Source organism: Choloepus didactylus, chromosome 19 (genome assembly GCF_015220235.1).
Source record: "Choloepus didactylus isolate mChoDid1 chromosome 19, mChoDid1.pri, whole genome shotgun sequence".
NCBI lineage: Eukaryota > Metazoa > Chordata > Mammalia > Pilosa > Megalonychidae > Choloepus > Choloepus didactylus.
This window is the reverse complement of record NC_051325.1, coordinates 64,810,756-64,837,678: the sequence shown is the minus strand read 5'-3', so window position 1 is coordinate 64,837,678 and position 26,923 is coordinate 64,810,756. Positions and strand designations below refer to the sequence as shown.

At 64.6% G+C, this 26,923-nt stretch overlaps 1 protein-coding gene across 5 annotated transcripts; it reads left to right on the top strand.

Moving 5' to 3' along the window:
- Window positions 1-3,974: 3,974 nt before the first annotated feature.
- On the top strand, window positions 3,975-16,126 carry GATA5 (GATA binding protein 5). Of its 5 annotated transcripts, none has more exons than XM_037812334.1 (7): window positions 3,975-4,105; window positions 4,487-5,042; window positions 6,315-6,490; window positions 12,069-12,194; window positions 12,741-12,828; window positions 13,140-13,264; window positions 13,567-13,866. In XM_037812334.1, the coding sequence occupies exons 2-7, from the start codon at window positions 4,508-4,510 to the stop codon at window positions 13,720-13,722; spliced, it is 1,206 nt and encodes a 401-aa protein (XP_037668262.1). In that variant the 5' UTR covers window positions 3,975-4,105; window positions 4,487-4,507; the 3' UTR covers window positions 13,723-13,866. The 5 variants fall into 5 exon arrangements, with proteins under 5 accessions (XP_037668262.1, XP_037668263.1, XP_037668259.1 ...); XM_037812335.1 differs by having other exon boundaries at window positions 6,167-6,490; window positions 13,567-13,708; XM_037812331.1 differs by lacking the exon at window positions 13,140-13,264 and having other exon boundaries at window positions 6,167-6,490; window positions 13,567-16,126.
- Window positions 16,127-26,923: the final 10,797 nt, after the last annotated feature.

Below are 26,923 nucleotides of genomic sequence, written 5' to 3'. Positions count from 1 at the left end.
AACAGCTGGGGCAGGCAGCGTCTGGGGGGAGGGGGGAGGGGCTTGCTTAAAGACCTGCAAAGCCTGCACCCCAGGGATTTACTGCCGGCCTGAAGCGGGTCCCCCCTCCCCTGACCCCTCCCAGAAGGAAAGGCCCCGCTCTGAAGCCCCAAAGGGCTCCCTGAGCTCCGCCCCCTCACAGGGAGGGGCCAGGTGGGGAAAGGGCAGGCCCAGCCCCCTCCTGCAGGTAACCCAGGCCCGACCCTCAGGTGCTGCTTCCTGGACATGGTGCCCCTCCCCCAGGCTGGAGATCAAAGCCATGTCCTGCACCCTGTCCTGGATCCCCAGGTAACCAGGTAACCAGCATCCCTGAGCACCGACTAGTGCCTCAAACCAGAGCACAAGGAAGGAGCTTTCTCCCCTGCCTGGGGGCCCATTCCCCGGGGTTGAGCATGGAGCCACTGCAGCCCAGGCGCCGAGAGGCCAGCTCCCTCCAGAGAGCTGGTCCACAGGCCCTGACGCCCCACATCCCCCCAAACAATGGGGCCTGTTTTCCATCGATAAATGTGGCTGAGCTAAAAGTTCCCAAGCTCTGTAGCTGGGAGGGGATGGCGGCTGGGCAAGTGACAGCTTGAAACGAAACCCAGAGCCTGGCAGGCTGGCGGGAGCCTGCCCCCTCCCTGCCCCCAGCTCAGGCCCTGGACATCGCATTCCCCGGGCCGGTCAGCGCACAGCTCCCCTTCCAACCCAGGAATCACAGGAATTCAACTTTGTCTGGCCACCAAGGAGTTAATGTTGCAACCCTCTTATCTTCCTGGGGGTGGGGGTGGGGTCCCACCTCTGAGACTTCTCAGTCTTGTCCAGCTCTGGCTGGATCCCCAGAGAGGGGTCCCACTGGGCAGGGAAGTCGCAGGGATGGGGGGGTCACCCCAAAGCTGCTTTCTGAGGCAGAAATCCCTTCCTCTGCCTCCCTCACCAGCCTCGGCTGCCCTGCTCAGAGCCAGGCCCCTCCAGGCTCAGCTCAGCAGCCCCTATCCCTGCTGGCTCTGCTTCCCCAGCCATGTTACCTTCAGCAAGCATCTGGAGTGCCTGCTGTGTGCCCCCCCAAGCAGATGCTGGCGGTGCCTAGGCTCCCTAATTCACCCAAAAAGCCACTGTGAAGGGCAGGCACAGTTGTCACCCCCACTTTACAGAGGAAAGTAACTCGCTCAAGGACACACAGCCGGGAGATGGCAAAGCTGAGCCTCAAAGGTCTGACTGCTTCCGGTGCCCACTGCAACCTGCTGTCCCCGAAGGTGCCGTGGGGGCTCTGCGTCTGCGGGGGAGGCGGGACAGGAGCACATGGCCATCTGTCAACACAACACAATGAGGGGCAAGGGAGGAGCTTAGTGGGGAAGGCCACAGACAGGAAGGGTTATGAAGGCTGGGCCTTGAGGAATGTGTAGGAGTTTGTATGCAGAGAAGGGAGGCAGAGGAAGGGTCCTCCAAGCTGGTGGAATAGAGGCCAAGGACTAGGGAGAGGATGGTTTGCTGCTCGATGGGGGAGGGGTAGCAGACCACTGAAGGAGTTCCTGAGGGGGAGGGGTCCTGGGGAGCTGGGGGGACCTGGCTCCTGAGGGCCCCAGGGAGCCTGGGGATGGTTTGATATCAGAAGGTGACTTGTGGGGGTAGGGGATGTTGGGCCATCTTAGCTTCGCAGTTTTGACCAAGACTCGCAGACCACCAGGGCCCTCATCCCCTCCACTGCACCCCGAGGCTGTCAGGCACCAGCAGCCTTGGCATCTACGGCTGGCCCTGGCCGGAGCAGCCACCTCCCGGGGAGGCAGAGTGCCAGAAGAGCCGCCCTGCCGGCCCGGCCCGGCCCGGCCCACGGGGGACCCATCCTTCCCTGCTGCCCCACCCCCACCCCCACCCCAGCATCTTCTCCTGGCCAAACGGCCCGGGCCTTTTTAAGTAACATGATTTTAATTATAAAAATAATACATGTCCATTTTAGGGAATTGTTAAATCAGAAAAAATAACCATCTGCCATCACCCAGAGATTGCCTCATTTTGTATACTTTGCTTTAAATGCCCTGTTTAATTGCTAGCTGTGTGGCCTGGGGCACACTAGGCACCCTCTCTGTTCCAGTTTCCCACGGGTAAATGAGAAATTAATAAAAACACTACCTCAAAAGACTGAGGTAGAAGGAGGCACACAAGGTGTTTGCTATTCGATGTCTCACTGAGGCTTATTACAAGGAAAAATTCCAAGGGTCTCCCCGATCAGGCACCCGCAGAATCCCAGGAAAAGGTCTGCTGGCCATCTTTCCTTGTTTCCCCAGACCTTCTTTGGGGGAGGAGCTCTCTTTTCCCTTCTCTTCACTCCAGGTGTTCTCAGCAGAGTCTCTCCCTCTCATTTAGCTTTCTCTGTCCGTGACCCCCGCTGAGGGCGGCGCTGGCCGCCACCAGCTTTGCCCTCCCGGACATTGGCGGAAGGGTCGCTCCTCTGCAGCAGCAGCTGGACCTGGTGAGGACCCTGGTCAGACCCACTCATGCCCTGCGCGGTGCCCGGCATGGCAGTTTCCAGGCCCCTTGGCCGCAGGGGACCCCTCCCCGCCCTCGTGGGGCGACCTGCCAAAGAGGGAAAGACAGAGGTCCACAGATAAGAGTCTGGGGAACGGAGACAGGAGGGGCGGCGGTGCAGACGCCAAACGGTGGAGGCGGGGCCGGGACCACCAAGTCCCGTTGCGGGCAGCTTAGACCCCGGGCGGCGAAGGCGAGGCAGGATGGAGGGGCGGGTGAGTGTGGAGGGGGTGGGTACTGGGGGCCGAAAGTAAAGGGGGTACAAAGGGGGCCCTGAAGGTCGCCGCGCTCCCCCTCTCAAGGGCACACGCTAGCCGGTCGCCGGCGCCGCCGCAGATCCCGCCGCCGTGGGGTCTCCAGGCACCGGGCGCAAGTGGGGGCCAGCGCCTGCCCCTCTCCGGGGCATTCAGCCCGGGGCAGCCCGGCGAGGCCCGTCCTGGGGGCCTCGGAGCCACGGTACACGCCCGGAATCCGTCAGGGGCGCGCGCGCAGGGGAGTGAGCTCCGGGGCCACCCCGAAGCCGCCATAAGCCAACAGTGCCCTCGAGCCCGCTCGCTCATCGCGGAGGCGCCCCAGGACCCGGTGTTGCGCCGCTCCCACCGCAAGGCCCCGCAGCTACAGCCGCCCCGACGGCCGTCTCGGCCCCTTCCCGCTTCCCTCGTCCACACCCGCCCCGCCGGGTCTTCGTCGTCCACCGGGTTCATTCCTGCGGACACCCCCCACCCGCACGGTTTATTTCTGAAAGCGAAAAACATTTGAGGCCCCAAGGGCCGCTGTCCAGGGCCCCCCAGCCAAGGTCCCAGCCGGTGCGCCTGGAACTGGGCCCTGTCCCCTCTTTGCCATTGTGGCCGCAGCGCGCGCAGGGGCCACTAGCGAGGTCGGAAGCTCACAGTCGGGCCGGAGCCAGGCGGAGCTGCCACCGCGGGTCGGGGTACTGGAGCTGGGCTGTGGCGCTGGGGCCAGGGGAGTGCAGACAATCCCGCTTTGGGATGGGCAGCACGCGCCCAGCCATCCATTTTGCCCAGAAGTTGAGAAAACTGTGGGGCTTCCGCTGGACCACGCGGATCCCTGCGCGGGGCCCCGAGTTCAGGGGTGCACCCGCAACCCGGACCCAAACTCCAGGCCACCTGGGGCGGGGGGCCCTGGCCGGCGATGGGGGAGGGCAGGCGGATCCGCGAATCGTCCCAACAAAGTTAGGTCTCCGCGCCTAACTCCCCCAGGCCCCACGGCGGGCTCGGCCGCTCGGGTCGCCTGCCTCGTTGGGGCCCCGCGCGTGCGTCCCGGTCGCCTTTCCCGCCGAGCGCCGCGGGTCGGGCGGGCTGGGTCACGTGGCGCCGCGGCCGGAGCCCTGGCGCTGACCCCGGGGGAGGGAAGGCCGGGCCGGGAGGGAAGGGGCGGGGCGGCAGGGGCGGGCCGGGGCGGGGCGGCCGAGGGCGGCCCGAGCGCTCGGGATTCCCTGCGGAGCCGCACTGCCCCGGGTTCCCAGTCTCCAACCCGCCTGTCGCAGGGCCCCCGCGACCGCCGCGCCCTCCGGCCTGGGCCCGGGCCTCTCAATCCGCCGGTGAGTGCCCCAGCCGGGCCTGCCACCGCGCCCCTCACCGGCCCCGACCCCTCCCAGCGCCGCGGGCCCCGCGCCGGAGGCCCTGCGCCCTGCCCAAGCGTCGGCCGGGCCTTCCCGGCCCCCACCACGCCCCCCTCCCCGGGTGCCCCGAGACCTGGGCAGTGGGGGGCGGGAGGCTTGGCTTCCGGGTGGGGCCGGGGTGGCCGTTCGGGGGTCCCCCGCGCCCCCGCCGTCCCTCCCTGCTGGTCCCGGGAGCCGCGCCGGGCCCAGGAGTGCTGGGGAGTGGGGAGCGCGGCGGCAGCGGCGGCACCTGCCCCGGCCCCAGCGCGGGAGGGGAGCGCAGAGCTCTCGTAACCTCACGCCGGTGCCCCCTCCCTGCAGGTCAAGGCCGCGCCCGGGAAGATGTACCAGAGCTTGGCGCTGGCCCCGAGTCCCGGCCAGACCGCCTACGCCGACTCGGGCGCCTTCCTGCACGCGCCGGGAGCCGGCTCCCCGGTGTTCGTGCCGCCGGCGCGCGTCCCCTCCATGCTGCCCTACCTGCCCGCGTGCGAGCCGGGTCCGCAGCCCCCCGTGCTCGCCGCGCATCCAGGCTGGGCGCAGGCGGCCGCCGACTCGTCAGCCTTCGGTGCGGGCAGCCCGCACCCGCCGCCGGCGCAGCCGCCCGGGGCCGCGGCGTTCCCCTTCGCGCACAGTCCCCCGGGGCCCGGCGGCGGCGCGGGGGGCCGGGACGGCGGCGCCTACCAGGGCGCCCTGCTCAGTCGCGAGCAGTACCCGACCCCGCTCGGGCGGCCGGTGGGCGCCTCGTACCACGGCGCCTACGCGGCCTACGTGGGCCCCGACGTGGCGCCGTCCTGGGCCGCCGGACCCTTCGACGGCAGCGTCCTGCACGGCCTGCAGAGCCGCCCGCCCGGCCTCCCGGGCCGCAGGGCCGCTTTCGGTGAGTGCGGGAGTGGGGGGCGGTTCCGGTGACTCGGCGCGGGTAGAAACCCGCACCCTGCGAAATGCCTCCCCGACCCCAACGTCAGAGTTTTCCGCTGGGGCTTTTCCTCGCGGGGTCGAAGACCGGCCCTCGGCAGCCCCAACTCGGGAGGCCCCGTAGACCTCGGCAGAACCCGAAGCCGGCCTCAACCCACCCGCCCCAGGCGAAAGCACGGCATCCGAAACTTTTTTTTCACGTTAGTAAGGAAATATATTCATTTCTTTCTCCCATTTACCCCAACCTCAAAGAACATTCTGTATTATGCCAATTTGGAGCCTGAAGCCTTGAACATTTTTATGAAATCAGTTTGGAAGTTATTTTTTTTTAGTTCGAAATAGTGTTTTATTGAAGTAATTCCCCGCATTTGTCTCTTTGTTCTAGAATGTTTACGTCTTCTAACGTGAGTTCTGGTTTCAGTGGCTCCCGGGGTTATAGGTTTCGATAATCGATTCCCTGCCGGTTTCTGAGTCGCAAGCCCCGGATGCTTTGGCCCGGGAAGTGCGGCTGGCGTGAGGCCCGCGCGCTCTGCTTGTGGCCCACGGGGCCCCCGACTGGCCCCCCATCCTGCTCCATTCTGCTCCGGAGCCACTCGGCCTGCGCTGCCCCAGGACCCCGCCGCCGGCGCCCGACCCCGCGGGGCAGTGACCGCCCCCGCCCTGCCCCCTCCCGCCGGCGCCTGGTGCGGCCTGGAAAGGCGCGGGCGACCCCCACCTCCGTGGGCGGCACGGGCACGCCGGTGGGCCTCGGTGGGCGGCCGAGGCCGAGCTGCGCTGCCTTCGGAGGGAGGGCGGCCGCAGGATCCCGACTTCTAGTGGCGTCTCCATGACGCCCACGGGCCTCGCCGTCTCACTCCCTGTTCGCGGAGGCTGAGGACAAGGTAGAGGCGCCACGACGCCGGCCGCGGCCCTTCCGGCTGGAGCCGGCCCTTTCGGCTCCTGCCGCGGCCGGTGTAGACACCGGGGCCTCCCCGGGTCGGAAATTCCACCTTAGTGCGAGAAGGCGACTCCGAGGCCGTCGCGGGTCGCCCCAGATGGGCTCAACCCCACCCCACGATAAAAACAGCCCGAACGGTTTTTTTAAAGTCCAGGATGAATTTCACTATCAGTTAAAAATGGATTTTGAAAACGAAAATAAACAAATAGATGCGTTGCTAAACAAGATGGATTTAAAGCAAAGGAAAGGAAAGCGCCGGGCCGGGAGGCGCGGGCCCTCAGCTCCTCCTGCCCGCAGGGCCCGACTTTTTGGAGGACTTCCCCGGCGAGGGGCGCGAGTGCGTCAACTGCGGGGCCCTGTCGACGCCGCTGTGGCGCCGGGACGGCACCGGCCACTACCTGTGCAACGCCTGCGGCCTCTACCACAAGATGAACGGCGTCAACCGGCCGCTCGTGCGGCCGCAGAAGCGCCTGGTGAGTGCGGGGAGCGGGAGGGCCGGGCGGCTCAGCTCCCGCAGCGTGCGCCGGCGGGGACCGCGGACCGGGACAGCTCAGCGACCCGAGACCTGGCGTCTGGGCGCCCGGCCTGGGGTGGGGGACCCCGTGGAGCTGGGCCGCCCCTTGGGCCTGCAGCGCTGCCCGGGGACCCGGGAGACCCGGGCGCGGGGGCCACGGCGCCGGCCCGTCTGCGCACTCGGGAAGGGGCAGCTTGGGGCGCCTGGCTGCTGCGCCGGTGCTGTGCGCGAGGATGGGGGTTGCCTGCCTTGGGTCCCCGGTGGCTGCGGGGCCTCAGCCTAGCGGCCCGGCCCAGGGGACTGCACCCTGGGTGGCGCTCCAGGGGAAGTGGCCCCGACTGAAATCTGGAAAATGAGGGGCTCCAGGTCAGCCTGGCCGTCGGGAGCGCTTGGTAGTCACCACACACCGCAGGGTAGGGAGGAGCCAAACTTGTTTTCACTTTTGGTTCCTTCTGAGGAGTTGGGGGGGGGGGCTAGGCACTGGGGGACTTTGGGGCTGGGACTCTGCCCCCACCCCCTTCCTCAGGACAGAGCCCCCAGGAGCTGGTGGAAAGCTTTAAGTTTACTTTTACTTTGTTCCATATACTGTTTCACCTGCAACCTGCATGTTCCAATACATTTCCAAATAGGAAGGCCTGGGCGTTGGGGGTTGCAGGCTCTTTACAATTATCAGGCCAGGGGCTCCCCAGCAGCCAGGTGGCGTGTCCTCTCTGGCCCCTGCTCCTCTTCTTTGACTTGTGGCCTCGGCTCACGTGGCTGTCGGCTCCAAACCTTTGGTCCCAACAGGGCCCCGGGCTGTGGGGGGCCCTGGGCACAACCCTGCTGGGGAGCGGGCCCCTGCAGAGCCCTCCACAGCAGGACCAACTGGCCTGGGCAGTTGGCGGGAGCAGCTGCTGTCCTTCCGCCAAGCTCCCATAATTTGGGGCTCTGCAGGGCCCCTCGGCTCCCTCCCACGCGGTGCCTCTTGAGGGAGGGTACCCTGAGTCCACAGTGCCCTCTTGGCTTCTCCCCACACAGGGTCTGCCCCAGTGATCACGACCACCCCCCAAGTGTGCTTCGCCGGCAGGAAAAACAGAGGCTAGGAGGGGAAAGGAACGCTCCCCAGATCAGTGGGACCAGAAACTGGATCCCTCTACCCCAAGCCCCTGTCTCCAGGCAGCAGGCTGGCTCCTCCTGGCAGGCCCCGAGCTGGGCGCCAAGGACACCGGGGACAGGAGAGGGGGTCGGGAGAGAGCCGCCTGCCTCCCCACAGAGGCAGGCTCATAAGCCTCCCGCCTCTGGGCTGCGGCATCGAGGGGCTGGTCCCCAAGCTCTTTGAGCCTGAGAAATAGGGAGGGGACCCGGTAACTGTCCTCACGTGTAAAGATTTGCTCAGACGGCTGGTGCTGGGAGCCTGGGCAGGCCTGTGGCGCTTGGTGGTCCCTCTGCCGGCAGGGGACCGGGGTACCCGGCCTTGCTCTGGGGCTGGAGTAGGCTCGGTGCCTCCTTGGGCTGGGACCCCTGTGTCCCCACTGACTCCCCATGCAGAGTGTGGAACACCCCAGGAAGCAGGCACTGGGTGGGTCAGGTCATGGGGCGTTCTCAGCACCCCCCCACCATGTGTTGCTGAGCTGGGCCTCGGGACTGTCCTGTGACGTGCTCCTGGGGTCCCTGCCCTGCCACCCAGGGAGGTCTGGCCCCAGCACTTGCCTGGCGACGGGTCGTGGCAGGGCCTGTCAAGCCTGGTGTACCCCAAGACGCGCCCTGGACTCTCACCGAGCCCTTAGACCAGAGCTGGGCTGGTCACCCCCAGCATCCTAGACGTGCCCCCTCCACTGCTTCTGTGTGGCCAGAACTCACGTCCAGAGGGGCTCACCGGAAGCACGGTCCCAGCCTTCCTTTAGGGGCTCTAGAGTCCCCGGAACTCGTGCCCGGCAGTGTGAGGTGGGCACACCAGTGCGCCCACGTCTGCCACCCCTTCCGGCGGGCCCTGGGCCCCTCTGGCTCTCCTCCCGCCCTCCTGGGCAAGCCCGTGGTGGGGAGGAGGTGGCCTTTGACCGGAGAAGTCGGCTTATGTAGACTGTGGGGAGCCTTGTGGTGGTCCCCCCCTACTCCACAGCCCACCTCAGACAGCCCACACCCCCTCCTCAGTCCTGCTTTACCTGTGTGGGCACAGTGAGGTGTTCTCTGAGCCCAGCCCGCACATGCGGACACGGCCTGCTAGACACGGGATCGGCCGCAAGGGCAGAGGGAGCGGCGGAGGGGCTGGCAGGGCGGACAGATACCCTGTGGCCTGAGCCCAGGTTTGGCACCAGCCCCGGGAAATTCCTGCTGCCAGGTGTGGCCGAGAGTCCTTCCGGAGCAAGCTCGGGCCTTGGCTGAGTTCGGGCCTTGAGTGCCCAGCCCTGCTTCTGGGCTTTCCCTGTTGGGTGGCCTCATAAACCTTGGGCCCCCAAAAGTCCCTGTAACCAGGAAGGGACACCCAGCTCTGTCCAGTTAAATCGTCATCTCTTTCCTCATCACCCTGAGAGTGCCAGGAGGGCCCCCACCCATCCAAGCGGTCACCCCCAGGCAGTGTGGGCCTGCTCCCAGGAAGGGCCTCCATGCCAGGCCCCCTGGCAATGCAGCTTTCCTTTTCAAAACGCTCCTCTGTGTGGGCACCCCTCGTCCCTCCCAGCGGGGCCCACCCCTTCTGCCATCTCAGTCTTCTTCCTCAAGTTCCCACTCCTGCCAGCCCACCCAGGCCCCTCCTGCCCGCTACCAGACTTACTGGGAGCTCCGGGCCAGCAGCACGGGCCCCGCCACTGGGGAACAGGCTTTGAAGTCCAACTTCTTTTGAAAAGAACAGACCAAAGAAGAAAAACGCAGCCGGGAGATCTAGCCAGGGGGTCTGAGCATGGCCAGGCCTGGCTGCCTGTCTGGCAGGGAGAAAGGACAGACGGTTGGAGGCTCCACGGGTCCCTTAGGGCGAGGAGGGTTCCGGGGTGCCCGTGCAGGCCAGGAACGCAGTCAGCCAAGGAGGGGGTTCCACCCAGCCCCGGGCCCCCTGCTTCCCCTTGGGCCTGCTTCCCCGAGGGCACAGAGAGGGAAACGAGGAAGCCTTTCGAAATCCTAAAGAGCTCATTCTGTTTTCCCATTTGCTTACATTTATCAAAGTAAAACACGCCCATTAAAAAAAAAAAAACACTCAAAATATAGCTTCCAAGTTCTTCCCTTGCACACGCAGGGGTGTGGGCAGTGGTTGTGTGTGCTCCTGGCCTTTCTTTTCTACACGCGTGTGCTGTGCGTGGGTCCCACCCGCTCTCGTTTCCCCTCACTCCGTGTCTCTGTGCACAGAGCTCGGCCTGGGTGTGCAGTCACCTGGGTGTGTGGGGGGTAGTGTGTACAGGTGTGGCTGGGTGTGCGAGCTTCCATGGGGGGGTAAGTCTGCAGGGGCGCACGTGTGTGGGGGTGCGTGTGCGTGCACCCGTGTGCTGGAAAGGATGCTGCCCCGTGCAGCCCGGCGTGTGTGATGTTCCGCCTGCGTGGACCGTCCCCGCGGGGAGGGTGTGGAGGTGGAAGTGGCCGTCTCGGGGGGAGACCCTGAACCTGAGCGAAGGCGGAGGCCCCGCGTGTCCGCTGGGCCCTTGATCTGAAAGGGGGGGAGGTCGAGACAGGTGGGGTCCAAGAGGGCAGGCGAGGGCTGCCGGGTAGTATCCAGGACACCTGGTTAAAGGTGAATTTCAGGTAAATAACGAGTATTACTTTTAGCGTGTATCACATGGGACACACACAAGCATTCCTTGCTTATCTGAAATGCACATTTAACTGGGCATCCTGTTTTGTTTGTTTTGTTTTTTTTCTAAACCTGGCAGTCCCGGGGAGGGCCCCAAGGCCTTCCTCCCCCTTCAGGAAGACGGACAGCGGGGTCAGGGGATCCGGGCCAGGGGCCCTCTTGAGCCTCCCCGGCCTCCAAGGCCTCTTCCCGTCCTTTCCTTTTGGCCTTTTGTCCCGAAGCCGGGGGCAGCCCTGCCTGCACACCAGAGGCCGAGCCCCAGATTACATGGGGGTTGCGGGGTCATTCTCTGGAGCCTCCCATGGCCGCCTGCAGCATAGGCTGGGAGAGCAGAACGAGGGAGCGATTAGTCTCGGGCTTTCTCTTCTCGTTCTGACCCCTGGGGGCAGGGACCGTGCAGGCGTTGGTCAAGCCCCCCACTCCCTCCCGGACCGCTCCCAGGTGGCAGCCCGTGCCCTTGGCCGACTGAGCACAGCCTGGGGGGGCGGGGGGGCAATCGGCACTCGGCAGGTGGCAGGGAGGGGTCCTGGAGCCTGCTAGCAGATGGGGAAACTGAGGCGGGGCCTGGGTCTGCTTGCCCCACTGCAGAACAGTTCCTGCGGCCTGGTTTTGGCTCTGTCTTTTCTGATCTGCCTCAGTCCTGGGCCGGGGAAGGCAGAAGCACAGACTTGGCCCTTGGGAAAAGTTCCGAGTGGGCATCCTCATCCTTGGGCACTGGCCCGGCCACCCTGAGGGGCCTCCGAAACACCCTGAGCCGGGTGAGACGGGTGGAGACCCTGCAGGGGCACCCCGGAGTCCGGGCGAGAGGGGTGGGGCTGTGTGAGCAGAGGAAAGGAGCAGCCAGGTCCCTGATGGGGTGCAGGGGGTGCAGCCTCAGAGGTCGAGGCCTGGAGGCTGGGCAGGGGCCCTGGGCTGGGGCCAGCGTGCCTCGGGAGTCCTGGGTTGGGCAGGCAACAAGACTCCAAACACTGAAACGTGCTTCAGAGCAGAATCTGCTCCTGGCCGCGGGGGTGAGGCTGGGGGCTCAGGCGGCCCCCGGCTGGTGGGAAACCCCACACAGGCCTGCAGAGGCAGTTGCCAAACTGGCAGGCACATCAGAGCCCCTGGGGGTCCTCCCGGCCTCGTGGAATCTGGATTCCTGGACCTCAAATTGGCCCCTTGACAAAGGATCCCTGGAGCTGCTCCTAAGCAGGCCCCCAGGAGGTTCAGAAGTGTGGGGAGCTGCGGGAGCCCTGGTGGGGTCTGGAGCTGCAGGGTGGGGGCCGGCCCCTGCCGGAGGGCGTGGGAAGAGGGGGCTGATGCCGGGGCCTCCGGAGGGGGCGGGCGGGGTGGCCTTGCTTCGTGAGGCGCAGTGACAGCGACGGAGCCGTGGGCAGATGGGACCCGCTGCAGCCCTCGTCTAGTGGGCAGTGGGGAGCCATGGAGGGTTCCGACCTGGGAGTGCTGTTGCCTGACACCGGGACTGACTCGGGACCCCAAGTCTGGAGATAGGGTGCCCAGCGGGAATATTCAGGGGACCTGTAGCCTCCGGGGTTGCTGCTCCACTGTAGGAATTTGGGGTTAAAGCCCAGCCTTAGCACCCTCAGACACCTTCCCACCCAGCCCTTTGCGCTCCCAGACCTGACTGCCGGTCCATCCTGAGTCTAGCTTCCATCCCTCATGTTCCATTTGCCGATCTCTGCTCGGAGCCGCAGCCCGACTCCTCAGGCCCCGCGTCCTGCTGCGTACCCCCGACACCCCCCGCCCCCAGCGCCGGGCTCACAGCGGCCTCCTGTCCCCACAGTCCTCGTCCCGCCGGGCCGGACTCTGCTGTACCAACTGCCGCACAACCAACACCACGCTGTGGCGGCGGAGCGCGGAGGGCGAGCCCGTGTGCAACGCCTGCGGCCTCTACATGAAGCTGCACGGGGTGAGCAGGGCCGGGAGTGCTGGGGGTCCCGCAGGGGGCAGAGCCCCTGGGGAGGGGCACTGCAGGGTTGGGGTGGCCCTCGGCTCAGGACCCCGAGCCCAGGAGAGTCACCGGGGGCCGGGAGGAACCGGGCAGGGACGGCAATGACAAAGTGCCAGGTGCTGCCGCGGGCCAGCCCCTGTGCTAGGCGTGTCACACGCGTGGCCCTGCCGAGTGCACCGTGCTCTGCAGCAGGCACCGGCACCGTCGTGGGACCGAGGCCCCGAGCAAAGCTGTGGCACCCACAGTCATTCAGCCGGCATGGGGGCTTGAACGCCGAGCCCCCCCCCCCACCTCAGATCCTCTCGGCCCCCGGGCAGTCTGGGGAGGGGGCCAGGGCCCAGGCTCAGCCCGGGGGTGAGCCCCTGCCTGGAAGGAAGGAGCCAGGCTGGGGGTGGCAGCGGCCAGTCAGGGCTGGGAGGGCCGGGTGGCTCCCCAGAGTGACCACTGAGGAGGAGCCGGGGGTGGGGGGCAGGGCCAGCCACCCACCCCTCGCCTGCCCCCCAGGTGCCGCGGCCTCTGGCCATGAAGAAGGAGAACATTCAGACGCGGAAGAGGAAGCCGAAGAACGTGGCGAAGGCCAAGGGCTCATCAGGTGCATGGGGGACCCCAGACCCTCCCGTTGGCCCTGGCCCTTCTGGGGTGCACATTCTCTCCAGGGGAGAGGTGTGTGCTTGGTTTAAGCACGGCCTTCCCAAACACAAACACCCCAACTCTGCCCTAGATGACTGGGGGTGTGGGGGTGCAGGGCGGCGTGAGCTCACCCAGCGCCCCACCCCTCGCTGTGTGCTCTCGAGAAGTCCCTGCACCTCTCAGGCCAGGGTGCACGGACAGGAGGGGACGTCGTAGGGTAAGGAAGGTGCGGCCAGAGCTGGCACCTTCTGTAAATGCCCCACCCCTTCCCAGGACCCACAGCCAGCACCACAGCCTCCCCGCCCTCTGTCCCCAACCCCGAGAGCTTGGCAGCAACTTCAAAACCCGAGTGTAGCCTGGTGTCCCCGACATGCCCTGAGCCCAGCGTTGCTTCCCAGGTAAGGGGATGGGGCGGATCAGGGCGTCCAGGGCCGACTCCTGGGCACCTCCTCAGGGAAGTCCTCCCTGATTCCCTGGCTGGGTCCAACCCCCCAGGATCCCAGCCCCCGCGGGCTCTTCCCTGGGCTCAGGGCCAGCCCGGGATGGCCTTCCATCACAGACACCGTTGCCTGTGCCCAATGCCCACAGGCAACCCGTGTGAAGGTGTCTCCCTGGTCCAGGGGCGAGGGGGTCCCTTAGGACCAATTGGCTTGTCCTGCCCAGCCATCCCGGTCTCAGGACCCCTCCCCATCCCCTGCAGGCCTCTGGCCAGCTGGACGACCCCCTGGCCCCCAGCCACCTGGAGTTCAAGTTCGAGCCTGAGGACTTTGCCTTCCCTGCCGCGGCCCTGGGCTCACAGGCTAGCCTTGGGGGGGGCCTGTGCCAGGATGCCTGGTGTCCTCTGGCCCTGGCCTAGGCCCCACACGCAGGCGTCAGGGCTCTCCCCGGAACAGCACCGCGGGCCCCACCTCATGGCCTCTCCACTGAGCACGGCAGAGGCCACCGCCCAATGCTGGGTGAGCCTGGGCCCCTGCGCCGGCAGGGCGTGCAGGCTCGGGGTGTCCCGCGGCACGGCGGTGGGCGGCCCAGCAGGAGGCAGCGGCAGGAGGAAGGTGCGAGTCCCCTGGACAGCGGAGGCCCTGCCCCACCATGAGCTCCTGCAGCCAAGACCGGCCCGGGCAGCACTGCCAACTCAGCTCCCGTCGGCAACTCTGGCTGTCAACGTGTGTGCAGGCCACACAGTGGACAAACCCGGACCTCCTGCTGCACAGCAGAATCGCATGTTGGACACCGCTGCAGCCAAGGAGGCACTGTGGGTGAAGGAAGCAGCTGGGCATGGGGACCCCTCCAAGGCCATGGGGTCTGTCCTTCATTCCCCGTGTTTGAGGCACAGGGCCCTAGGCCAGGACCTCCTCCCATGGGCAGGACTGCCACAGACAGGTGTGCACGTTGTGCACTGTGCAAGGAAGCCACCCCCAGCGGGAAGCCACGCCCACCGTGGTCATCGGGGACGTGCATATTTATTGGACGGTTTTCCCAGAGGTGGCAGTAAAAGGCTTGTTCTGAAAGAACGCGTGTCGTGACCATTTCTGATGGACGCAGTGAGGTGTCTGGGGGTAACCGGCACGGTCGGGGCTGGTGGTGCGGTGACTCCGGCCCAGTGCGGTCCTGGCGTCCCAGCATGGTTACAGATAGCACCCCCTTTCACTCACCCCCAGTGTGGATGGTAAAGTAGCTGCTCACGCTGACGAGAGGCCACCGGCCCGGAGAGCTGCCGAGTGGGCACCATCGACCTGATTCCAGGGAGCGGGGCACGCCAGCCACGCAGAGCCCACACCCTTCGCCAGCAAGACCTTCTGACTTGCCCAGGGAGGCCACGGGTCTGGATTTTCTTTTACTGTGAAATATTCCAACTTAAAGCTTTTTTTTTTTTTTTATTTGATTCAGAGTATTTAAAATAACTGTGAGCCAACTGAAACAGCTCTGGGCCAGATTGGGCCCCACCACCGGTGCACAGCCCTGGTGGAAACTTCTCTTTTGTATTCAGAAACTCACCTCTGGCGCTGGCTCCCAGGGCCTGTCTGTCTGTCCTGAGTTGTCCGGCGTGCTTGCTGCTCTCTCACTGGGACCTTGAGCCCCTCCCTGCTCCTGCTCCCCTGGGGCTCCCGGCCTCGCCCTGCCCGCGGGGTCTGCACGGCCTGGGGCTTCCGGCTCCACTGGCTGCTCCGATCCAGCGCCTGGTGCCCAAGGACGCCCCGGGCCTTGATGGGCGCGGAAACAGCCGCTGCAAGGCCGCCCGACCTCCCTGATGGGGCAGCCGGGCTGGGCGAGGCGAGCGGAGGCGGGGTCAGCCCGGCACTGGCCCTCAGGGTGGGCGCAGGCCTGGCTGGCGGGGGCCCTTGGGGAAGTACTGTGCCCCCTCAGGGCTGGCTCTCTCCCTGGCTCTCCCTCTCAACCCTGTAACCTGGGTCCAGCCCCCCTCCTCGAGGAAGCCCCCCTGAGTGCTCCTGAGCCCTCCATCCCTGTGGATGGGGCCTGACAGCGGCTCCAGCAGCTCCTTCAGCCTTGCTGGGCCTGACTCCAAGGGAATCTCGGACAGGGCCCCCCTGTTCCAGTGCTGTGGGGGCCACATCAGGAGAGACCCCAGTGGGCCTGGGGGTCAGCAAGGCACCCCAGACCTTTCTCAAGCTGGGCCTGGCGGGGGGCTGCAGGGATGTGGCTGGTGGGCTGGGTCGCAGCCGGTGGCCTTGGACAGCAGCAGCCTTGGGTCTGGCCTTCCTGCCTCTTGTCTGGATGCCCAGGGCCCTCGGCTGCCTTCCCGGGCAGTGGGCGCGAACGAGGACTCTGAGAGCTGGAGAGGTTAAGGGGCCGCCCTCTGGGAAGGGACCGTCTTGCCTCGGGTGGGGCCGGGGGGGAGGCGGCAGCCCTGCCTGACAGGCGGGACAGGCCCTGCTCGGGCTCGTGGAGGGTGCCGTGCCCACGAGGTGCCGGATGACTGGCCTGGGCACAGCGAGTTCTCACAACCTGCCTGCCAGGGGACCAGGGTCCAGGCCCGGCCTTTCCTGGCCCTGGACTCCGGGTGGGGGGACGACGTCCGGGCAGCAGAGGGCCCGGGAGAGGAGAAAACCCGAGCCGGGGCAGCAGAGGGGACAGCGGGAGGCCTCGGGGCCGCCTGGCCAGGGGTGCAGGCCTCAAGCAGGGAGCCCGTCCCCACACCTGGAGGTGGGGGCTGCACCTCTGCAGCCGGGTCCTGCCCAGCCCCTCGGGGCCCCGGCATTTGGGGGCGCGTGGTTTAGGAGGCGGTGCCGAGCTCAGGGTGTCCAGGGCAGGGTGGGGAGCAGGAGGGGGCTGGGGACTTGGGTCCCTGAAGGAAGGTGGCTGCCAGGAAGGGGTTTTGGCCACGAGGGAAAGGGGAAGCAAGCTTTCCCCATTTCTTATTCATTTTTTAAAAACGCATCTTTTTAATTGTAGTAAAATAGATTTTTATCATAAAAATCATTTTGACCATTTTAAGTGGACCGTTCTTTGACATTAAGTACATTGACAGGACCGTGTCGCTTTCACCACTATCTATTTCCAGACTATTTCCATCATCCTAAACCCAGACTCACACTCACTTAGCAGTAACTCCCCATCCCCCTCCCGCCACCCCGGTGACCACCAACTGCTTCCTGCCTCCTTGAATTTGCTGATTCCAAGCATTTCGCATGACGGAAATCCTACTCTAACTGTCCTCTTGTGCTGGCTCATTTCATGCAACGTGCTGTCTTCGAGGTTCCCCACGTTGTCACACAGATCAGAACATCCCTCCTCTCTACGGCTGAGAAACATTCCACCGTATGAGCAGACCACACTGTTTGTCCACCATCTGTTGTCCGACACTGGGGTTACTTCCACCTTTTGGCTCTTATGAATAATGCTGTGATGTACAAAATCTGTTCAAGTCCCTGCTTTCGATTATTTGGGGTGCATACCTAGGAGAGGAACTGTCGGACTTTCCCGCAGTGGCCGCACCGTCTTCCGTGCCCGCGACAGGGTTTACGCACACCTGTTTTACCACAGCCTCACTAGCACTTGTTATTTTCTGTCTTGTTTTTTTTTCTTTAAAACACAGCCCTCCTAGGGGGTGTGGAAAGATATCTCACTGTAGGTTTAATTTGCATTTCTCTACAGTGATGTTGAGCATTTTTCATGTACTTCTTAGGCATTTGAATATGTTCTTTGGAGAAATGTCTGCTCAAATCTTCGGCCCATTCTTTAGTGGGTTGTTTATACTTTTGATATTGGTTTTTAAGAGTTCTTGAACTATTCTGACTATTAAACCCTTATCAGACATGTAGTTTCCAAGTATTTTCTCCCATTCTGTAGGTTCTCTTCACTTTCTCGATAATGCCCTTTGATGCACCAAAGTTTTTAATTTTGCTGAAGTCCCATTTATCTACTTTTTTTTTTCTCCTTGTGCTTTTGGTGCAAAATCTAAAAATCCATTGCTGACTGTGGGGTCCTGAAGATACGGAACTATGTTTTCTTGTGAGAGTTTTATAATATCAGCTCTTTTATTTAGGTCTTTGACCCATTTTGAATTAGATTTTGTATATGGTGAGAGGTGGCCCCATCTTCACTCTTTGCATGTGGATCCCCAGTTGTCCCAGCCCCATTTGTTAGAGAGACTCTTCTTTCCCCGTTGGTTGGACTTGGCAGCTTTGTCCAGAGTCAACCAGCCATAGATGTGTGGGTTTCACTCTGGACTCAGTTCTAGTCCGTCGGTCTTTGTGTGTATCCTATGCCAGGACCACACTTTTAGTTACTCCAGGTTGGTAGTAAGTTTTGAAATTGGCAAGTGTGAGTCCTCCAACTTTGTTTTACATTTTCAAGATTGTTTTGGCTATTCAGGGCTCCTTGTATTTCCATAGGAATTTGACAGTCAGCTTTTCCACTTCTGCAAAAAAAAAGTTGACTGGAGTTTCAATAGGGATTGTGCTAAATTTGTAGATCACCTTAGGCTGAACTCACATCTTGAGAATTTAAGTTTCCGATCTGCAAACTCGTGATGAGCTTCCATTTCTTCAGGTCTTCGATAGCTCCTTTCAGCAGTGCATATGGTTTTCAGTGTACAAGTCTCTCACCAAATTGGTTAAATTTATCCCAAGGTATTTTTTTCTGTTCAGTGCTATTGTAAAAAGTGTTGTGCTCTTGATTTCATTTTCAGATTGTCCGTTCCTGGGGTGTAGGGACCCAGCTGGCCTCGGCCTGTTCCCTGTGTCCTGACGCTTGGCTGAATTCAGGTTTTAGTCCTGGGCTCTCCTCGCAGCACCTTCGGGACTTTCCGATCCTTGTTTAAGGATGTGCCCGGGCTGCGGGTGGCTGAGGGCATCGTCTCAGGATCGGTCCTTGCTGCTGAACGTGGTCCTTTCCCCTGCCCAGCCCAGGGCCTTGGTTAGCCGCTGGACAAGCCCTTCCCGCCGCCGGCCGTCAACACACAGACCAGCGAGGCGGGTGCCGGCGGCCCAGGGCTCCCGTCCCGGAGGCAGGAAGAGGGACCTGCCTGGAGGTGAGCCTGTGCTCTCTAGCTTCTATCACCTTCCTCCCAGCTGAAGCAGATCCCGGGGAGCCGAGGGGAGGAGGCCACGGCACCTCCAGGTGCCCCCGCGGACCCCACGGTCCAAAGCCGCACGTCCACTGAGCCCGGTGGCTCCCCGGGGCAGGGAGCAGATCTGCCAGTGAAGCGCGAAATCACGCCGTGGAGCCCGGGGAGGGACAGTGCTGGGGCCCCGTTCCCGGGGCTTCTCAAACCGGAATGGAGTACAGTGCACCCCTTGCTCCCACCTAACACCCCTGATGCACTGCTTCCCCCCAGAATGCCGGGCAGCGAGCCGGAGGGCCACCGCCACAGGCCCTCGTTCCAGGGGCAGGTCCTGCAGGACATGCCCCGAGCCCGGCCTTCTGGACACTCTCCCCGCGGGAGCTCCACACACTTGGCCTTCGAGGCTCCCTGGGCGGGGCGGCCCAGGCTGTGTCCCCTTCCTGGAGGAGTGTCACCCGTCCACCCCCCAAGACACCCTGTACAAGCCCTATCCCGGCAGGGCGGGGCCCCCGGGGCCACTGGCATCGTGCTGGGGCAGGTCACGGGGTCACGGGCAGGGAGGCCACGGACCAGGCCCTTCCCAGGGTGCATCTCAGTGGAGCTGACCTTTCTCTTTTGCTCGCACACAAGACTGCTCTTTGCAAAACGGGGTGAGGCTCCCTAAGGTGCCCCCCTCCCCAACACCATAACATGTAAGCTTATTGAGAAGGGGAATTGCCATTTGGGGGCGGCCACGTGGGGTGCCAAGCTGCCAGGTGACCAAATTAGGGCATCAGCAGAAGTGGGCCATTCCACCACCGAATGCCCTGGGAGGTGCCGTCTCCCGCGGATGGACGTCTCTGGAACACTGAGCTTTCCCAGCCCCTCGCTGTGCTTTCCTGCTCTCCTTTTGTCACCAGCTGGTGGCCGGTTCCTTGTGGCCTGGGGGCTGCTCTTTCTCCCCCAGGGGAGGGATGTCCTGGGGTGGAGGTCACTGAGCAAGAGACGGAGGCTGTGGCGGGGGCTCAGCCAAGGTCCCCTCCTTTCTAGGGGAGGTGAGGGGCTCAGTCGAGGGCTGCTCCGTTGTGCAGAGTCCACTCCAGCAGCTTCCAAGGCTGGCCACACCTGTCCCAGGTGGGAGAAGTTGCCCTGTCTACGGGCCACACCCCAGCCTCTCAGCTCGCGGCAGCCCTGGGCTTGAGGGCTGTCGTTTCCTCGTCTGACAGCCCATGAGGGGGCGGGGGGTGGTTGGCTGAGACCTGCCCAGGGTGGGCGTCCCCGAAGGCAGGAGAAAGGCTCTGGGGGTTCCCCTCACCACTGGCCCCAGTCCTGCCCCCTCCACAAGGCCTGCCCTGGACACACACGAGGTGCTCAGAGAAGGTCGAGAAGGCTGCCCCCGAGCCCTCCACGTGGACAATCAAGGTCCGGGGGGCAAGTCCTCCCTGGGCCCACACCCACGGGGTCCTTCACGCCCCAGAACCTTTCTTCAGGGGATGAGCAAGCCAGGCCAGAGAGACCTCAAAGAGACCCCTGCCTTCCCAGGCGCCTGCCACCTTCTCCCCGACGGTGCCCCTTGGCCCCAAAGAAGGGGTGTGCTGGTGAAGTCCCTCAAACCCCAGGGGGAGGGCGGCCCGCCTGGGACAGCCACGCAGAGGCCAAGCGGACAGCCCGCCCCCCAGCTGCGCCCAGCACAGCCCGCCAAGATGTTGACACGGACGGCTCCAGCCGCCTTATTTATTATCTGATAAAACGCTCCCGGCACCGCTGGTGGACGGCGTCTGGCCTCACTGGGGCCGGCTGGACGGGGGAGGGGGCGGGGGGGACCAGGCCGAGCCCCGTCCAGCCAGACCCTCCCGCTGGCTCCAGGCAGGACAAGCGGAGCCGTCTCGTCCTCTCCTTCGTGGCCAGCACCTTCCTCTCCACCGTCCACCAGCCAGTGGGCCCAGGCACGAGTGGTCCCAGGGCCCCCAGCTTGGGTGTCACCCCCTCGCCATGGCCTGCAACCCCTGGCTCCAACCCAGTCCCCAGGTGGGTCCCCTCTTCTCCATCAAGTTGCTGCCACAGCACACACCCCCCCACACACTTGGACTGAGTGATGACTTCCAGTGATGCTAAGTTGGACCCGCCGCCTCATGGCTCCCAAACCCCAGCGTCCTCACGGCCCCAGGCACCGCCCGGTGACCCTGCAGTGTCCCTGGCCCTGGACGCACCTGGCCTCAGGCCCCCCTTCCTCCCTCCAGGGACCAGGAACACCTGGTCACCTAAGTGCACGGCGCCTCTGAGCCTTCGCATGTGCTGTTCCCTCTGACTGCAACACCCTTCCTCCAGTGTGTCCAATGGCGAAGGGCACCCAGGTGTCAGGACCTCTAGATGCCAACTTAGTCCTCAGGTGGAGCCAGGGGGTCGCAGTCTGCAGGGCCTGCCCCCTGCTTGGAGGCGTGGCCACACCTGGCACCAGGTGTGATGACATCATGACAGGGAAGATTGGCACCTTCCCCCTCCCCGGGCCACAGTGGGCGGCCAGCTGCGGGAGGGTGGCTGGATATGGAGACAAACACAGCACTGGCCTCCGCTGCGGGTCACTGGGTCCCCTGCCGCTGGGAGGCTCTGGCTGTGCGAAGTCTCCCACAGGTGGGGAGCTCGACCTCACCCCGAGACTCGAGTGTGGCCCCCGACCTTGGCCTGCGGCTTCCTGGGCATCACGTTGCCCCCAGCAGCCCCCCCCCCACAGGCCCTGGCCTCACGGGCAGCCCCAAACCCCCGGGCCTTAGCGCTGGCCATTCCCTCCGCCTGGAACTACCCCTCTACCTGGCTGCTCACCTCTCACCTTTCTGCTAAATGTCACCTCCTCAGAGGGCCCCCTGACCCCCTCCCCAGCGCTCGTCAACTGTCAACCGTAACGCAGGGCAGAGGTTTCCTGCTTTCCATCAGTGTCGCCCGCTGGAGAACGTCTTCCCTGAGGGCAGGGCGCCTCGGGCCCCTTCCCGGCTCGTCCCCGATCGGTCCGGCCCTGGGCACGTGAATGGGGGAACAAATGAAGGTGTCTGGTGGGCCTAGCCCCTCCTGGCTCCTTGAGGTGGGCTGTGGGGCCACCAGCCCCCACCCTGACCCACCCCACCTCTCCGAGGTCCTTGGCAGAGCCAGAGATGGGAGCAAGTGGGGGCGCCCAGCAGAAGGGCCCGGCGAGGTGGTCCCGGAAGCAGGTCCTGGAGGCTTTGTGCACAGCGACCCGTCTGCAGTCACGGCACAGGTGTGTTTTCCGGGCGGCCCTGCAGTGTAAGGCACCGCACGGAGGGTCGTGCCTGGAGGCCGGACCTTGGCCGCCCCGCCTGGCCCTGGCCGTGCTGCCCTCAGTGCCCACTGCGAGTGGCTCCCGGAACCTGCCGTCCCCCGCTGGCCCAGGGCCGCCCCTCAGGAGGGCCCCAGGTGCCAGCAGCTAGGAGAGGAGGTCACACCCAGGGGCCTCCACCAGGGAGCAGGGCCCAGTGTGGATGGCGGGGCCCGTGGGCTGCCCTGAGGGCCCCTGCGGGGTCACCCCGACTTCCCCAAGCTCCAGCGACTACGGGGGGAGCTGGGGCCGGAAGGGGCCCCCGGGCCCAGGAGGAGCCCAGCCCAGGAAGAACCTCTGAGGACCAGCCCCTCGGGAGGCCCCTCCGGGCAGCCCACCCTCCGGGCCGTCCCAGCAGCCCGAGTGAGGCTCCCCCCAGTGGGGCAGGGCCAGGCGTCCAGGGCCCAGCCCCCAGAAGGCCAGTGCACGCTGGCCAGGCGGAGCCCATCGGATTCTGCACCCCAGAATTTGGGAATGACCTCAGGGGACGGGGCTGCCCCCGACATTCCCCAAGAGTGTCACGGACGACTGATGAAATCATCAGGCTTAAGTCGTGCCTCGTGTGCGTGGGACACGCTCACTTGCTCAGCAGAAACATTTTCAATATTGCACAGTTTGTGAAGCCTGTACTGATGTTTATCATTTTTTAATATGCTGAGGACCCCAGAGCATGGCCATGGGCAGGACCCCTTGGCTCTGACCCCTGAGGGGCCTGGCAGCGGGCATGGGGGGGGCCGAGTTGAGCCCAGAACCTGCTGCAGGCAGAAGAGAGAGGGCAAGGCAGAGCGAGGGGAGTCTGGGGGTCAGGGCAGGGGAGGGAGGGGGACGGAGAGAGAGACGGGGAGACGAGGAGGGGGGCACCAGGGACCCTGGCCCTGCCTCCGGACAGCCTCAGACCCCCCCGTTCCTGGCTGCCTGACTGAGGACCGTCTGTCGCCCACACCCCGTGATTTCTGAGGGACAGGCCCCGAGCAGCCTCTGGGACGTGCACGACCCCCTCACGCGTGTCCCTGAGCCCCGGCCCCACCCCGCCCGCTGCGGGCTGCCGTCCCCTCCCCTGGCGCGTAGTAGGTGGTGGCAGGTGGCGGAAGAAATGGACGCTGCCGAGTCCGACGGCGGCAAACAGTCCCCGGCGGTCAGAGAAGGCGGTGAGGAGTTTCTCGGAAGATGTCAGACTGAGCACAGAAACCACTCAGTCCCGCGTCCTCCTGAAACTGGCGGTGATTTTCTGAGCACGCACCGTCCAGGCCGCCAGACGGGGCCTCCTCAGGACGTGCCGGGGAAAGATTCAGGGCCTTCAGCCCGGCCCCGTCCACCTTCCTAACCAAAATACTCGCATCAACCCCCTCCTGCCTGCCCCTCGCTTAAGAGCAGACTCTGCCCTGGGCCGGGTTCTCGGGGCGCTGTCCCACACCATGGCCCCGGGACTCCGGAGAGGCTGGGAGCACTCACGGCCGCGTTCAGATAAATCAGCCTTGTTTATTTTACGGACAAGAGAGATTAAACACTCAAAAACGATGTAAGTCTATGCACCCCAAGTCCCAGAAGCACCCAGCTGGCCCTGCTCCCCTTGCAGGAGCTGAGGGAGGGGTCTCCGGCTCAGCAGACGGCACCCCCAGGCCCCCGACTGCAGGCTGGGCGCCCCGAGGAGGGAACGGGGGTCCCGGGGCCTGTGGCCGAGATGAGCTCAGTCTGGGCCTGGGGCCTGGGGGTGAGTCCCAGCTCACGTCTGAGCAGTGGGGAGCACGGTGCACTCTCAGTCTCTGTGCCTCAGTCTCCCCGTCTACAGCGGTGACAGCAGTGCCCCTGCCACGACCGCTGTGAAGGTGAAGGTCAGTACCGACCCCAAGATGCTCACTGCTTTCTCTCCGTCGTCTCTGTGTCCTCGGGCACCTCTGCAAGGCCCACGCAGCCTCCGTGCCATCCGAGAGGACCCGGCCGGGCCGTCTTCTCTCCCGTGCCCTTGCCCAGGAGGGGCCCTGTGGAGTTCGGCTCGGCCACGACAGGCTCCACGCCTTGTCCCGGGTGCTCCCTGCACACTGCAGCAGGCAGGGGACAGAGCCACCCCGGTCACTCCTGCAGAGCCCGAAGGGGGCGCAGTCCCTTGGGGCCAGTGAGGAGGGGACGCTGCTCACACATCCTCACGGACACACCGGCCGTGCCCCCCATCCCCCACGGGCTCCCCACTGCCCGTCCTCAGTTCTGCCTCGCCCACCCTGGGCCGTGTCCCCGCCTCCTGCTGCCTCTCGCCGTGCCCACTCTGCCCCCGTTGGGCTCCCACCCTGCTGCCACCCTCAGGGCCACACGCCTGGCCTCAGTCGCCCCACCAGGCCCCCTCCCCCCAGAACCTCCGTGGCTCCCCTCTGCCCAGGCCTGGAGGCCCTGAGCCACCCCCAGCCTCACCTGCCTGGCCACTCCAGCCCTCCACGACCTCGGGGTGCTGGGTCCCCAACAGCCCTAAGGCTGTGCTCACAGGCCCTGAGGTGGGAGGGGGGAGAAACCCACCCAGTGCAGCCCCCTCCATACCCCTGCCAGCCCCCAGTCCTGCTGCCGCCTCTGGAACTCACCGCCCCCCTCGCCTCCCGGGGTCTCACACACGCACTTGCCCCAACAGTGGGGGCTCCTTATGTCTTCCCACGCTCCCACCCCCACAGCTCTCGGCTTGGGGGGGAAATCAGCAGAGCTCAGGAAAGAGCAGGCCTGGATGAAACCTCAGACAGACGGACACTTCGATGGATGTGCCACCCCCATGCCAGTCCCGCTGAGGGGGCAGGGCCCCCAGGGCCCCCCTGCACCCACGACTCCCACGTCTCATTAGCCAAGATGTTTGAAAGGACCTGTCGGGTGGGACAATGGGCACTAAAAATACCCCGAGGCAGGCAGGATTTGCCAGTGACATCTGTAGGTTCTGTCCGGAGGAAGTTATAAATACTCAATAATGGTAATTCTGAGCTGTTCGTCATCGGGGACAGCAACGTCCTTTGCGGGGACAAGGATGTTTTTCCAGATTCATAATTTATTGCTCTTTACAGTTAAATCCAGCTACAGGCAAAAAAAGAAAAAGGAAAAACAAAAAAAGCAAGGTCTCCCCCATGCTGCTGAGAGCCAGGGCCTCGGGGAAGATCCGGGTGGGGGCAGAATCCCCCTCTCCTGGCCCCCAGACCCACGTGAGGCCATCATCACTGTACCCAGCCTGCCCCCTCCGGCAGCCCCAACTTGGACAGAGGGCCCACCATGTGCACCCACGAATCTCAGGGTCACCCTCGATCCCCCAAATAGCAAGGCCAGTCATTTCTGCCTCCCAAGTGTGTCCTGATAGCGGCTCAGGCTCTGTTCCCTCTGGCCACCCCGGCCCAGGCCCTGCCCATCGGGTGGCAACAGCCCCCCTCGGCTGCCCATCCACCTGTCCAGGCCCCTGCAGAGGGCTCTCAGGGGAGCCCCATGGCCCTGCTCCCAGCACAGGCCCCCAACCCCAGCCAGGCCCACCTGTCTGTCCCAGACCCCCTCACCTCAGGGCCTTGCACACGCATCCCCCTGCCCGGAGCCTCCCCCTCCACCTGCCCCACAGCCCTCGGCCTCAGCCTCGTCCATCCTGGTGGAGAGGCCAGTCTGTAGTGCCAGTCTCCCTTGGAGCTCGGCTCACGCCCACAAACGTGGGCTCATCTCTGTCCTGCAGCCGTCACCGCACCCCAGGGCCTGGCACACAGCAAGTGCGCAGTGTGGCACTGCTGGGGAAACCAGACCACACGGTGCCTGCTGGAGTGTCCCCCAGGGCCGCCATGAATGGACCTCACAGTCCCCCCTGGAGTGTCCCACATGGTCTCTGCTGGACTGTCTCCTGCACCCCCCAGGGTGCCTGGTGGGTGGTGCCCAGCTGAGCCCACAGCAAGGGGACGGGCCATGAGACCCGGCGACCGTGAAGCCCTCCCCGTCATGGCCCGGCCTCCAGGCTCTGCGGAGATGAGTGCACCTGGCTCGTCACGGGGAAGGCGAGAGGTCACGGCTCCAAGGAGCAGCCAAAGCAATGACGGGGCGGCCCACCCACCCCTCAGCTGGCCTCGGAGCCTCGGGGGCCTCGGAACCCCTCACCACCCCCAGACCTGCCAGATGACGCCGAACACTCCCCCTCACCGCATCCTGCATAGCCCCCTCCCATTTCTCCCATACCCAAAGGGTCGGGCCAGGCTCCCTGTGACCACCCACCCCTGCTCAGAGGAGACCCTTGGGCCTTGAGGGAGGGGTCCTGTGACCCCCAGCTCCCACCCCTGCCGAGGGCCCTCCGTGTGAGTTCCAGAACCGAGGCCCCAGCTCGCGGGCAGGAGTGGGCAGCCCAAGCTGCTGGCTCGGGGTCCAGCCTCGGGCCCCACCCCACGGGTCCGCCACCTGCCCTGCGAGTCGCCCTCCCTGAGCCTCGGCTACGTAAGTGTCCAGACCGGGGTGGCCGTGAGTGTCAGAGAAGATGGAGGCCCGGGGGCCGCCCCAGGGGGCAGCGGCGAGGGCCAGGGCCTGGGCTTCTAAGGCGGCCAAGGGGAGGCTGGGGGGTTCTGAACCCCAGGAGACCCTCCCAGATACGACATGGGACATTAATGCAGGTTTGGCTTCCTCACTCTGGGCAGCCAGGGGGGCAGTTACTGCGTCAGGACCACAGGCTGAGACGTGCTCTGCAGACCCCATTCCTCAGGGGGGCAGGTCTCCCCTCGCCGCGGGGGTCCGGCTGCCTCCCTCCACCCCCCACCCTCCAGCCTCCCCTTTCACAGCAGGCCAGAGACACACACACCCTCACACGCACAACCTTACACGCACACGTGCGCTCACACACCCTCACGTGTACACACACCCTCACACACCCTCACGTGTACACACCCTCACACACACACCCTCAGATGCACACACGCTCCCATAACCCTCACGTGCACACACACCCTCACACGCACACCCTCACACTCACACACGCTCCCATACACCTTCATGTGTACACACACCCTCACACGCACACGTGCTCACACACACCCTCACGTGTACACACCCTCACATGCACACATGAGCTCACACACCCTCACATGTACACACACTCACACACACCCTCACACGCACACCTTCACACGCGCAAATGCTCACACCTCACATGTACACACACCCTCACACGCAACACACTCCCTATACACCCTCACATTCACACACACCCCTACACGCAACCCTCACACATCACACGCCACACGCTCACAC